This window comes from Mobula hypostoma, chromosome 2 (genome assembly GCF_963921235.1).
Source record: "Mobula hypostoma chromosome 2, sMobHyp1.1, whole genome shotgun sequence".
NCBI lineage: Eukaryota > Metazoa > Chordata > Chondrichthyes > Myliobatiformes > Myliobatidae > Mobula > Mobula hypostoma.
Genome location: NC_086098.1, coordinates 85,636,409 through 85,650,150, shown reverse-complemented (window position 1 = coordinate 85,650,150; position 13,742 = coordinate 85,636,409). Strand labels below are relative to the sequence as shown.

Genomic DNA, 13,742 nt, shown 5'->3' with positions numbered 1-13,742 from the left:
AGACACTGGTGAGGCACTTGCAGTATTGAGAGCAGTTTTGGGCCCCTTATTTAAGAAAGGATGTGCTGACTATGGAGAGGGTTCAGAGGAGGTTCACGAGAATGATTCTGGGAATGAAAAGCTCATTGTATGAGAAGTGATTGATGGCTCTGAGCCTTTACATACTGGAATTTAGAAGAATGAGGCATCTCATTGAAACTTATCAAATACTGAAAGGCCTAGATAGAGTGGATGTGGAGAGGATATTTCCTATGGTGGGGGTGGGGGGGGGGTCTACCAATGTTCCCTCTATGGTGTGCGCGCAGACAGATGTTTTGCTACTAGCAGACAAAGGAATTTAAACTGCACACAAAGGGTTGTCACCATCTACCTCGTTGGCATGTTAAGTATATTTCACAATTATACACAATCACATTTCCTTTTCCGGTTTCAGATGTGGACGGTGTTGACACCATGGAGTGTGTGATGATTTATCTGGAGATCTTAGAACTGGCTTATTTATATTGCATTTATTGAAAAAAATTATTGACTCCCTGTGTTGAATTCCAAAGCTGGAAAGGGTGGGAAGCGCAGAAGAACTGCTAGTTCATTCAAAGTGGAATGGCTCAATAGAGCAGCAGAAACTGCTACACCAAAAGCTCATGAGCTCAGGAACGTGCAGCTACATGAAGTGTTTATGCACAGTACAGAAACTGCTGTTACCTGCGTGTATTGTTGTAATGCAAAAGTTGCTGCAGAATTTACAAATGTGAAGAAATGGGCTGATATTTGGAAACCTGACTTTTTAAAGCTTCGTTTAGCAAACAAATCACATATGGACAGTGTGCAAAACCTCCGGCGAGAAAATCCTTCAATACCTGCTACATGTGTTTTGAGAGAGTTCAGATGAGTGAGAGTGAAAACGATCAAACCCAGAGGAGATCGAAGTTCTTATTGGCAGTATTTTTCTAGTTGTTAAAATAAATACCTCCATATATAAAATTCAGTATGCACATGTTGTTGGTAAGGGGCAAAAAAATTGCACAACACAAGATTTTTGCACACCCTGAACATTACAAATTAGAGGGAGCATCGGAGTACATGACCAGAGGGCACAGCCTCAGAATAGGGGGCTGTCCATTTAAAATAGAATTAAAGGGGAACTTCTTTAGCCAGAGATTGGTGAATCTGTCGGATTTGTTACCACAGGCAGCTGTGGAGGCCAAGTCACTGGATGTATTTAAGGTGGAGGTTGATAGGTTCTTGATTAGTCAGGACATGAAAGGTTACAGGGAGAAGGCAGAAGAATGGGATTGGGAGGGAAATAGATCAGCCATGATGAAATGGAGGGAAAGACTTGATGGTTCGAACAGCCTAATGCTGCTCCCATGTCTAATGGCATTCTCAGGCTAAGAACTTGATGAGATTAATGGGCAAACTGAAATAAAACTAAAACTATTAACTTCAATACTCCCTCATTACTAATTTGTGCTTTAAATAAGAATCAATACAAAAACACTAACTTTAATGAAGCTAAGATTAATTCCGTGTTGTGAGAACTGTGGCAGAAAGCAGGATGCTCTAAGATCTGCTGGGGGAAATCAGAGGATTGTATTTGTAGGAGGAAAAGGAATGGACAGTGTTTTGGGTCGAACCCAGCATCAGGGCTAAGAGTGAAGAGTGGAGATGGGCAGTATAAAGTGAAGAGAGAGAGTGGCTAGAGAGGGACCAGAGGTGACTGGAGGATTGAGGAGGGCCAAAAGATGACAGGCTGATTTATCCAGGCCTTTGCAAGTCACTCTAATTCCTCAAAAATACAACCAAAATTAGGATTAATTCTCGTTTCTTTAACTAATCTCCTTCAAGCTGCAGACCTCAGTCTTAACAGAAAGGAGTAGCACTTAAAGCAGCCCCTTGAAATCCCATTGCACATAAAATTCAAAGAACGAAATGACACGTTGGCAGAGTAAAAACAGATTAAGACTGAAAAGGAGTCAGAGCAGCCTGGATGTGGTGAGTGCTCTCAGGAGCTGATACACATGACCAGAAACAGCCTGTACACAGAGTAGCTACCATCACCACTTCAAATTGCTGTGGGTGTTACAACACCTGATTCCATTTAATATAAACATTAGCCATACATGCAGTTGTAAACATTAATTTGGAGTGCTTTAAAATGGTAATAGTTCTTTCAAAATAAACTTTTAAATGGGACCCTCTCACAGGATGACATTTGAAAAAGCAGTATCACTTCACTGGAAAAAGTGCCGGGGTTATGCTGCCAGGGGTGGTGGTACAGGCAGATATATTGGGGATTCTTAGTTAGGCACATGGACAAAAGAAAAATGGAGAGCAGTGCAAGAGCAAAGCATTAGATTGATCTTGAAGTAGGTGAAAAGATCAGCACAACATTATGGGCCAAAGGACCTGCACTGTGTTGTTAGTGTGTGCCTACTGCAATCTTCTATTATAGTCTTCACCAAGCTAGCTGTCTCCAAAAGTCATATAATGGTTTCACAACCCAGTCAGGACATCTCTGAGAGTGCAAGAACCAATGCTGATCACCCTTTTATACAGTCAAATGAGCACCCTCAGACATAGAACATAATTAGACCATTTGGCCCATTAAGTTTAACTTGCAGTGAATTCTCAGAAAAGGCACAAAATAGAAACCCCACCCAGCCCCTCGGGGGATGTGAAAGATCACACGGTATTAGAGCAGGTATTATTTTGGCTGGGAAACCAAGGAACTTATTAACTTATTCCTCAACCAACATCATCATCAACAGAAACTGGCAATTGTCGTGCTCTTGTTACAGACCTTGTAGTGGATTCAGCAGCAAATCAAACACAAGAAATTTGGCAGATACAGTACTGAAAATCCGAGCAACACACAAAGTTCTGGAGCAAGTCAGGCAGCATCTATGGAGGGGAATGAACAATCGATGTTTCAGGCCGAGATCCCTTTCTCGAATGTGATCCCTCTCCATAGATACTGTGCGACCTGCTGAATTCCTCTAGCATTTTGTGTGTGTGCTTTTAGCGGCGTCATGTTTCTGACATTATAACGTTGACTATAATAAAAAATACTCTGGGATATTCCAAGGCTGAAGAAAGGACCTTTACCTTTCCTTTGGCATGCGGAATTCCAAGGGGACACTGGTGCACACTACCCAGCAATGCTGCCATCGCAAAGCTGTATCCGGTGACAGCTTCTGGTGACGTCTTCAGATTGTTGATGCATTCTGCACACCTATCCAACAGCGGGGTCAGCTGGTAGGGCAACGCAACAGCAACACAGCGCAGGCACCAGGCTGCACCCAGCCTGGCTGCCGTACTGGGATGCAGCAGTACAGAGGTCACCGTCTCCAGAAGCCCTTTCAAAAAAAAAGTTTCCATTTAATAACTCAATAAAAATTCTCTGGACAGGTTCTAAATACTAGATCCTTTATTGCAACATCATCAATTTGTTTGCTATCAACTTGAAACAAACCTCTCCTGCTCACAGTCTCACTCACATTGGTGATACAAAACATTTTTACTGCATTACCAAAGATGGAGATGACAATTAAACCAATCACATCAACAGATAAGTCATAAGCTTATTTTTAAACACTCAAGTGGAAAAATCCAAAATTTCCCCTGTTAAAGCTTTAAGCTCTTGAACTCCTGCCTTTCTTTTCCCTCATGGCATTTTAAAACTTAAATCCCATCAACATTCCACTACAGAGATGATTGCAGTGCTTTACTGCACCAGCAAACAGAGTTCAATTCCCACTGCTGTAATGAGTTTGTGTCTTCACCCCATAATGGGCATGCTACGTGACGACAGAAGCACGGTAACACTTGCAGGCCGCCCCCAGCACATCCCAAGACCATGTTGTTGATGCAAAACAACACATTTCACTGTATATATCGAGATACATGGGACAAATAAACCTAGAAGAAATGAAAGGGTTGACTATTTTCTAAATGGAGAGAAAATACAAAAAAACTGAGGTGCAAAGGGACTTGGGGGTCCTTAGGCAAGGATTTGCAGGCTGAGTCTGTGGTAAGGAAGGCAAATGCAATGTTAGCATTTATTTCAAGAGGGCTAAAATATAAAAGCAAGGATGTAAAGTTGAGACTTTATAAAGCACTGGTGAAGCCTCACTTCGAGTATCATGAGCAGTTCTGGGCCCCGTATCTTAGAAAGGATGTGCTGAAACTGGAGAGGGTTCAAAGGAGGCTCATGAAATTGATGCCAGGATTGTCATATGAAGAGCGTTTGATGGCTCTGGGCCTGTATTCACTTGAATGCAGAAGCTCATTGGGTGACCTCATTGAAACCTATTGAATGGTAAAAGGCCTTGATAGAGTGGACGTGGAGAGGATGTTTCCTATGATAACAGAGTCTATGGGACATCCTTTTAGAACAGAGATGAGGAAGAATTTCTTTAGCCGGAGTGGCAAATCTGTGGAATTCTTTGCTACAGGCAGCTGTGGAGGCCGCCTTTATGCATAATTAAGGCAGAGGTTGATAGATTCTTGTTTAGTCAGCACACGAAGGGATACAGGTAGAAGGCAGGAGATTGGGGCTGAGGAGAAAATTGGATCAGTCATGATGAAATGGCGAGGCAGACAAATAGCCTAATTCTGCTCCTATATCTTATGGCCTTATCTTATAATCTTATCTTAAGTCTGGTTCAATGGGCAGCCTTAAACATTCCCCCTCCAGCAGTCTGCTTGAGTTGATTTCCCTTTGCACATCCCCATTACTATACCACTCCCTCGTCACCTTACTGAAGATAAATCCATAAATCCCAGTGTCTGTCCAAAGATATGCCTCAGATATGCTGCTGACCTGCAAAGGCCAGACCACTTTCCCTGTCCATCTTACACAAGTGTCCTAACTTGGCAAAACTATATTTCAAAAGCAATTCATTAACTGTGAAGCAGTTTGGGACTTACTGAGACTGTGAAGTTTGGGTGCAGATTTTATCATGCTAAAGGCGCACTATACAGCAATACAAACCTCCTTCCAAATCGAGGGCCCTGCCTGTTATCCACCCGACCACTTACCAATGGAGGGTTCCTGGATAAGAGGAGCGGCAGTGGCACTCAGGCTCTGGACTAGGCTGCCAAGTTCCTGCAGGGCACACACCATCACATGCTGGCTCGCAGAAACGTCAGCGGCCCCTGACTTGTCGTTATTGGCGTCATTCATCACAGATTCTGTCACGACAGAAACAAAGCACTGACTCAGGATAATTACCATTGATACACATTCCGAATATCTGTGCTCCCCACAACAAAACAAAAATACAGGTTGACAAGTTATGCAATTAATCTAAACCACGGCTCTATCAGTAAGTGGGTTTTATTTGCAGTAAAAAATGAGAACCATGAACAGTAGAGGCACTTGACATTTGAAACAACTGAGAAAAGTCAGCTACACTGATGTAATACAAAGAGGTCCAGATTATCCGTATATTTCCTAGGCAACAGGTTGTTATTGGACCACATGCAGTTTTATAACAAACCAATTACTGGTCCTGTAACAGAACCACTGGACTATTGCACCTTGGGAAGTTTAACGAATCACCCAATTCAAACAGGGGTTTCTGAAGTGAAGCAAACTGCCCCACAGGTCTGTTCTGCCACAAGTAATAGTCTATTCAGCACTGTCAGCTTACGCAATGTTTTCCCTCCATAGAAATAAACATGGAATTATATTGCAATAAAGCAGGCCATAGCTTCTGGCTCAACTATTCTCTCTGGAAGTCCATTTTATTCTGTGTGAAAGCATTCCTGCCTTACTCTAAAATCTCTAACATTTAATTGTGTACCCCATGGCCCCATGTTTTTCATCAACAGCTGGAAACAACTGTCCGCTGTCAACCTTACTCACCCTTTCAGATCTTGAATAAAACCTACCCCATATTTGTAGTAACATGGTACTGAAAATCGATTCATCTTTTACCAGACTACTCTTGTGCAAATCAGTGCCGTACCTTGTCTAAAGAGTCAATATACATCCTGTAGCGTGCTGCCAAATAATGCAGTACTTGGATCATTACATACAGATACTGTCTTACTTGGAATATTAAAATTGGAATTTGGCTCCTTCCAGCCTGCCACGACCTGCAGTTTAACTCTATTTACCTGCCTTACTTCCACATCGCTAACCTCACACATTGCACATTGAGCCCAGGGGGCCAGGGAAGTAACTGCCAGGACTTGTTGTTTCTTGGGTCATCTCACACAACTACACTTGGAGACGCACCTGCTCCCAGAATCTTATCACCTGATCATCACTGCCAATCCGCATTCCTTCCCCCCAAACCCACCCTTAATATTTTTTTTAAAGGGCCGAAATATTAATCAGGAGAAAACAGAAAGAGATATGTAAATACCTGGAAGGTAAAACACATAAATATCTCTGGAAACAATGACAGCATGAGTGAGAATATGAAAGCATCTGTTGGGGGCCAGGTTACACTGCTGGGGGCACTGAGGCAAACAAAGAAATGAAATGCACAGGAGACGAGGGATATGGACAGACAGAGAGGAATGCAAACTCATGGAGCCAGTAAGAGTAGTGTGTGAAAAAGTGAAGATATAGCAGGAAACAGAAACCATAAATGGGTAGACAAAAGGGAAGGCCAGGCAAACAGCAGAAATGCATCGAAGAGAAAGTTAGGGAAAAACAAGCTGGGAACATTTCGGTATTTTGGAAGGGTGATATAAAGAGTGAAATGGAAAGGTTTGGAGGATAATCATTGGCACTAATGACTGATGACCCTGCCAGGAAATCAAACACATTTTCCCAGGTGTAGCAGTGATTTACTTGTACCCCTTCCATTTCAGTATAATGCATTTGAAGTTCACGATGTGGTCTTGTCCACATTTGGAAAATCGAACACGAACTGGGTGCCTGTTTTACTGGACACTGACGCTCCACTTGCAAGGGTGACCCGATCTTCTATTTTGAAGTGTCTTGAGAGGGGTCTTGGTCCAAAACACTGACTGTTCATTCCTCACCATAGATGCTGTCTGACTTGCTGAGTTCCTCCAGCATTTTGTATGTGCTACTCTGGATTTCCAGCATCTGCAGAATCTCTTGTATTTATTCAATCCTGGCTGTTTTTTATGATCTTCTACTTTCTTGCCAGTTTAATTTTCCATCCTACTCCTCCTTTCACCACTCTTTGACTTCTCGGATGGTTTCAACAAAGCTCAATTTAGGCTCCTAACTCATCTTCTGACTAGGCACACAGCAGCCTTCTGGACTCCACACCTCATTAAACAACCTTAGATCATTAACCATTCCAGTCTTGCATCATACATTTTGTTCTTCTCCCTTCTTCTGACATCTCAGATTTCATTCTATTCACGCTTCTTTCTAGGCAGCACCCCTTGCATCATCTAATCTCTCATTTCTCTGTCCTATCACAGACTTGCCCTGTTGTTTTTTCTGTCTCTTCTCACCACCCCCCCCCCCACCTCCTGCAAATTAAAATTAGGCTCATTTCTAATATTTTTCCAATGCAAGGGTTTTGAAACATTAGCAACCTTTTTCTTCACAGAGATACAAGAGACTCCAGGTGCTGGAACCTGAGGCAAAAAAGCAAATCACTGGAGGAGCTCAGCATCTATGGAGGTAAGGAATAGTTGACATTTAGGTCAAGCCCCTGCATCAGGACTGAGACAGTAGAAGAATGATGGCCAGGATGAAGAGGTGAGAGGGAGGGGTTCAATAGGGGCTCCTGGGTGACAGATGAAGCCAGGTGAGGTGGGGGATGATGGGCAAGTGGAGCCAAGTGGGCAGGTAGAGACAGAGGCTGTAAGGTGATAGGTGTGATCATATGAGGGGCAGATGGAGGGAGGAAATCAGAAGGCTAGGCCAAGGGAGAAATCCAAGTGGACGTGCATATGGGTGATGGGCAGATGGGACCAGACAGGGTGGGTGGAACTGAAATAGGAAAGTCCTGTATTCATACGAATGGGTAGTAGGCTCTCCAAGTGGAATTTTAGGTGTTGTTCTTAAATGTTGTTCACTGCCTAATATATTTTTATCCATTTCTACATCAACATCTGTCTCTAAACTCTCCCCTTCCACACCCAATTCCACCTGCCCTTCATCCCTCACTTGGTTCCACCAAATATCTACCGTTGCAGCCCATCTCAGCCTTTCCTCGCTCTCCTTACGTTGGCCAACTACCCCCTCAGTCCTGACCATCTTGTCGCCTGCACACATGCTGCTTGACCTGCCGAGTTCCTCTCTGTTTTTTTTTTAAACTTTCTATTTATTTTGCCTGCTTTGCTGAGTAATTTAAGCATTTTGTGTTTTCTGCAATACAGTGGATTCCAGTTAACTGGGACACATTGGGACCAGCACATTTTGGCCCAATTAAGCAGCTGCCCCAACTAGCCGTGGTTTCATGGAAATAGTTAGAAGGTTAAAAAAGACAAACTACCATTTATCTGAGTAACAATCTAAGTATTTAAATGAAATACAGAACAAATTAGAACAGCAGCGCCATCTCTACAATATTATAAAACTGAGTATTAATTCTTAATAATAATCGGAAGAATTCATCCACGTCATGTTCTTTTGACTGTAAATGATCAAAATCAGCGCAGACACTTAGTGCAGATAATGGACTGCTTTCATACAATGCCTTTGATAACTGCATCCTCCAAATCTTCAGTTTCATTGTAACATTGTCAATATCTTCAAATTCTACATAATTCGTAACTTGTTGGAGTAGAGAAATCCTTTCATCTTCACTCCTTGTCGTTTCTGGCATCTCCAAGCCCGAATGGTTGGAACGACAGTGAGCAAAACAATTCCGAATTGTCTTACTGCTATTTCTCTCCAACTATCTATGACAAAATCTCTGCTTTTTGAACACAAACACATACAACTGACTCTATTTAAAAACTGATCATTCTAAGCACAGTGTTGTGTCTTATAGCCATGCAAGTGCAAGTGACTGGCGCTAGTTAGAAACTGTTCAGTAACAGTCTCCTGTTCCAGGTAAGGGCCACAGTGTCCCAAATTAATTTCTTAATTTAGTTTTTGTTCTTTAAGAGTTGTCTCAAATAAATGGCTGTCCCGATTAAATGATGGCCCAAATAACTGGAATAACTTCCAAATAACTTCCCTTTCAATATTTTTAACTTTAGTTTTGATAGCCAATGGGGTGAAGATCGATCATAATTATGAAGAAATTCACTCACTGTGCATGAAAACTGCCAAAGTAAAGACAAATATTTAGTAATAGGCTACCACTATATACAAGTTCACTGTCTATGAACTTGCAAACGGTGCTCAAGGTAGGAAATAACGCTGGCTCAATTCCAGCATAGACGCCAACTCCAAGGATTCAAAGAGTCATGAACTCCATTAAAAATTTTCTGAAGTGCAGGTTCCCCCCCCCCATCCGAAGGTAGAGCGTTCCTATGAAACGGTTCGTAAGCCGAAATGTCTTAAAGCGAAGAAGCAATTACCACTTATATGGGAAAATTTTGTGAGCGTTCGCAGACCCAAAAATAACCTACCAAATCATGCCAAATAACACATAAAACCTAAAATAACAGTAACATATAGTAAAAGCAGGAATGATATGATAAATACACAGCCCATATAAAGTAGAAATACTTTTCCACAATCATTACTGAACTGTTCTCTGTAGCGAAAATCTCACCCAAGCGCCGTCGGCAGAAAATCTCACGCAAGCGCTGTTGGCAAGAACACGGTGCAAGCGCTGTCCAGTAACCTTTAAGCTATGAAGCTGCCAAATCATACCAAATAACACGTAAGAATACACAGCCGATATAAAGTAGAAATAATGTCTGTACAGTGTAGTATCACTTACTGGAATCAGGAAGACAGCGCCGAGCACACGGATGATGGTGTGTTAGGCTGAGTCGGAGTTTGGGTGGTGCAGTGGCCCCCACCCTCCAGGCTGCCAAGTGATAAATTACCGCAAAGTACGCAGGAGTCCAGCGGTAGCCAGGAGGCACCCAGCACATCTTTAAGCAAAAAGCCGAAATAAACATGGTAATTAATTAGGTGCCGCCCGGCACGTAACTGTCGGCCCAGATCAGTGCTGATTTCCGATTGCGTCATCTCTGATCTGGGCCGACAATTACGTGTCGGTGGCACCTAATGAATTAGCATGTTTATTTCAGCTTTTTTCTTAAAGATGTGCTGTGTGCCTCCCGGCTACCGTTGCATTCTCTGCGAATCGGTATCTGTCCGCGGCCTGGGGGCTGGGGTGGTGGGACACTGGGGTGTCATCTCATCACCATCTGTTTCCATTAGGGCAGGCAGGTCATCTTCTATCTCTGCCCGCCTCGATGTCGAAGGTCGAGGTTCGTCACCTGCTGTGGCTGATGTGGAAGGCTTGCTTGACTGCTGAGCCTCGCGCATTTTTCTATCACACAGTTCTTTGTAAGGACTCAAACCATCCTGCAAATATCCCCTAAACCAACGTACCCTTTGAAAATTAAAGTCGTACTTTATCATTACTCATTCGGTTTCGATTGTTATCCTGTTTTCTTCCAATTGCATCAGCTCTTCATCTGTCAGTTCTTGGTCATGGGATGCCAAAACCTCTTGAACATTATGTTTGTCAGCTTCCACAAACCAAACTCACTTTGTCCTTACTTCATTCACCACGATTGAAACACTTAATTATGTCTAGTTTTACACTAAGTGTAACACCCTTACGAGCTCTTTTAGGCTTTTCCAATACCATAGAACTCGTGTTGCAAACGGCTGCTCACAGGCTCGTGTTAAAGCAATGCCGTTCCGATCCGGGGTAGAGCGGCTGCTCGGGGCGTGCGCTGCCTTTTATTGTGCACTGATTTTTTCACGCGCGCTGCTGTTTTTTTGTAACAGTGAAAACACTTTATGAAAGCGAAAACAGGGTACTAATGTAGGTCTTTCGTAACGGTGAGGTTTCGTAAAGTGAATGTTTGAAAAGCGGGGGACACCTGTATATTAAAATCTTCAAAATCTCAAAATAAATCGTCATTGCTGATTAACTGGTCTCTGAAAACTCACACTCGTTCCTCAATCACAGTTTGGCATGTGGAAAACAGCCTGGCGCCTATCACCACACTGCATTGAAGTCTGAAAAAGGAAATGCCATTTTTAAACAGAAATTGATTAGTTGGATACATATATTGACCAACTGGTAACTTTGTGCATATGCAAACTCCTTATTTGAATGATCAATCACCAATCACACCAATACTGCATAATACTAATTTTAAAAGCCAATAGTACTTCAAAGTCAAGTCAAGTCACTTTTTATTGTCATTTCAACCATAACTGCTGGTACAGTACACAGAAAAACGAGATGTTTTTCAGGACCATGGTGCAACATGAAACAATACAAAAACTACACTGAACTACGTAAAGCAACACTAGACTACAGACCTGCCCAGGACTGCATAAAGTGCACAAAACTAGTAAAGTAACTAACCAATAGTACGCATCACCCTAGAATCCTTTGTTGCATTCTTATCTTGGTATGCCAAATTGCTCTGGACCCATGTTGTGCAAAAGGGAAGCTATGATCTTCAAAGAACTGACTTGCCTGGGCTGACTGCACTTTATCCGTACACTACTCTTGCTTGGACATTATCTTAACCCCTTTCTTGGCACAACTTCCACAAAATGTCAGCATTGTCCTACTGCAAATAAAACATGGAAGCAGCAGAGTGACTTCCAAAAGGAGATAGTCAAGCAATATAGCAGAGGTGTGGAACAATTTGGAAAACTCTTCCAAAGGGCAGGCATCGACATGATGTACCAAATAGTTGTTCTGTGTGTGGATTGCATGAGTAGATGGTGATCATTAGATAAAGGTGATTGTTAAAGCTAACATCCGATAACAAGTCTTCTCCTTACCCACTGCCTTCATCTGCTTGGCAATAGCCTGGCAAATCTCCTTTGCAGCTGCAATCTGTGCTTTCTCACCCAGCAGGCTGCCCACAGTTGCCCGAAGGATGAACGACACACATCGCCGGGAATACACCGCTTCCACATGGCTTTGGGTTGCCCGGGGATGTGAGACAAGCTCCAGTACGTGGGTGAGGAAGATGGCAAAATTACGCTCCAGCCACTGCCCTCCGAGAGTGGTGACAAATACAACGTAGGCCTGTAACAGGGAGCGAGAGAGAAAATACCAAAACGGGGATCAGAAAAATACCCTGCTCTTCCTGTTCCAGATGCATTCCCTTCATCACTCATCCTCAGAGGAATCAGACTGAGCAATTTCAAGTTCCTGGGTGTCAAGATCTCTGAGGATCTAACCTGGTCCCAACATATCAATGCAGCTATAAATGCAGCAAGAAAGTGGCTATAATTGAATTACTTATTCAATTGTAACTGAATTACTTATTAGGAGTTTGAAGGGATTTGATTTGAAAACTTCTACAGATGCAGTGTGGAGAGCATTCTGATAGGCTGCATCACTATCCGGTTTTGGGGGGATGGGGTGGGGGGGGGGAAAGAGCTACTGCACAGAACCGAAAGGAGCTACAGAAAGTTGTAACATTGGTCAGCTCCATCTGGGGTACTACCATCCGTAGTATCCAAGAAATCTTCAAGGAGCGGTGCCTCAGAAAAGCGGCATCCATTATTAAGGACCCCCATCACCCAGGACATGCCCTTTACTCATTGTTACCGTCAGGTAGGAGATACAGAAGCCTGAAGGCACACACTCAGCAATTCAGGAATAGCTTCTTCCCCTCTGCCATACGATTCCTAAATGGATATTGAACCCATAAACACTAGCTCACTTCTTAAAAAAAATTATTTCAGTTTTGCACTATTTTTAATCTAACTGTTTAACATACACATATCTTTCTATATTATCATGTATAGCATTGAACTGCTGCTGCTGGATTAGAAAATTACACGACACACGCCAAGAATAATAAATCTGATTCTGATCCCTTTGTTAGGATGAAGGAACTGGAAGTAACTACCTGGCTTTACCAGTGACACACATTAGAAAGGTGCTGATCATAAAAAGCTAAATTCAGCAGCAAATCAGTCTTGCTGAAGAGTCTAGTTACTGCCTGGCCTACTGAGTTTCTCCAGCATTTTGTGTGTGTTGCCAGCAAATCCAATGGTAATTATTCCTATTGTGATATTAGAACAAAGAAAACTACAGCACAGAACAGGCCCTTCGGCTCACAATGTTGCACTGACCTATTAACCTCCTCTGAGATCAATCTAACTCTTCCCTCCATTTTTCTATCAGCCATGTGCCTATCTAAGAGTTTATTAAATGTCCTTAATGTATCTGCCACTACCACCACCCCAGGCAGAGTATTCCACACAACCACCATTCTGTAAAAAGCTTCCCCAACCTAAACTTTCCTCCAATCACCTTATGGTTATGCCGCTTTGTATTAGCCATTTATACGCTGGGAAAAAGTCTCTGGCTATCTACTCAATCCATGCCTCTTAAGTTGTACACCTCTATCAAGTTACTTCTTATCCTCCTTTGCTCCAAAGAGAAAAGCCCTAGCTCACTCAACCTGTCCTCATAGGACATGCTCTCCAGTCCAGGTAGCATCCTAGTAAACCTCCTCTGCACCCTTTCTAAAGCAACCACATCTTTCCTGTAATGAGGTGACCAGAACTGAACATAATATTCCAAGTCGCAAACACGAGAAAATCTGCAAATGCTGGAAATTCAAGCAACACACACACAAAATGCTGGTGAACGCAGCAGGCCAGGCAGCATCTATAG

At 42.7% G+C, this 13,742-nt stretch overlaps 1 protein-coding gene across 2 annotated transcripts in view; it reads right to left on the bottom strand.

Moving 5' to 3' along the window:
• Window positions 1–13,742, bottom strand: part of heatr5b (HEAT repeat containing 5B) — a 149,185-nt gene that overhangs the window by 105,662 nt on the left and 29,781 nt on the right. For both annotated transcript variants that reach the window (XM_063039740.1, XM_063039747.1), the window contains 3 exons: window positions 11,888–12,137; window positions 5,041–5,193; window positions 3,106–3,356 (listed from right to left, as the gene is read on the bottom strand). In XM_063039740.1, coding sequence (XP_062895810.1) covers window positions 3,106–3,356; window positions 5,041–5,193; window positions 11,888–12,137 — 654 coding nt within the window. The remainder of the gene's footprint in view (window positions 1–3,105; window positions 3,357–5,040; window positions 5,194–11,887; window positions 12,138–13,742) is intronic.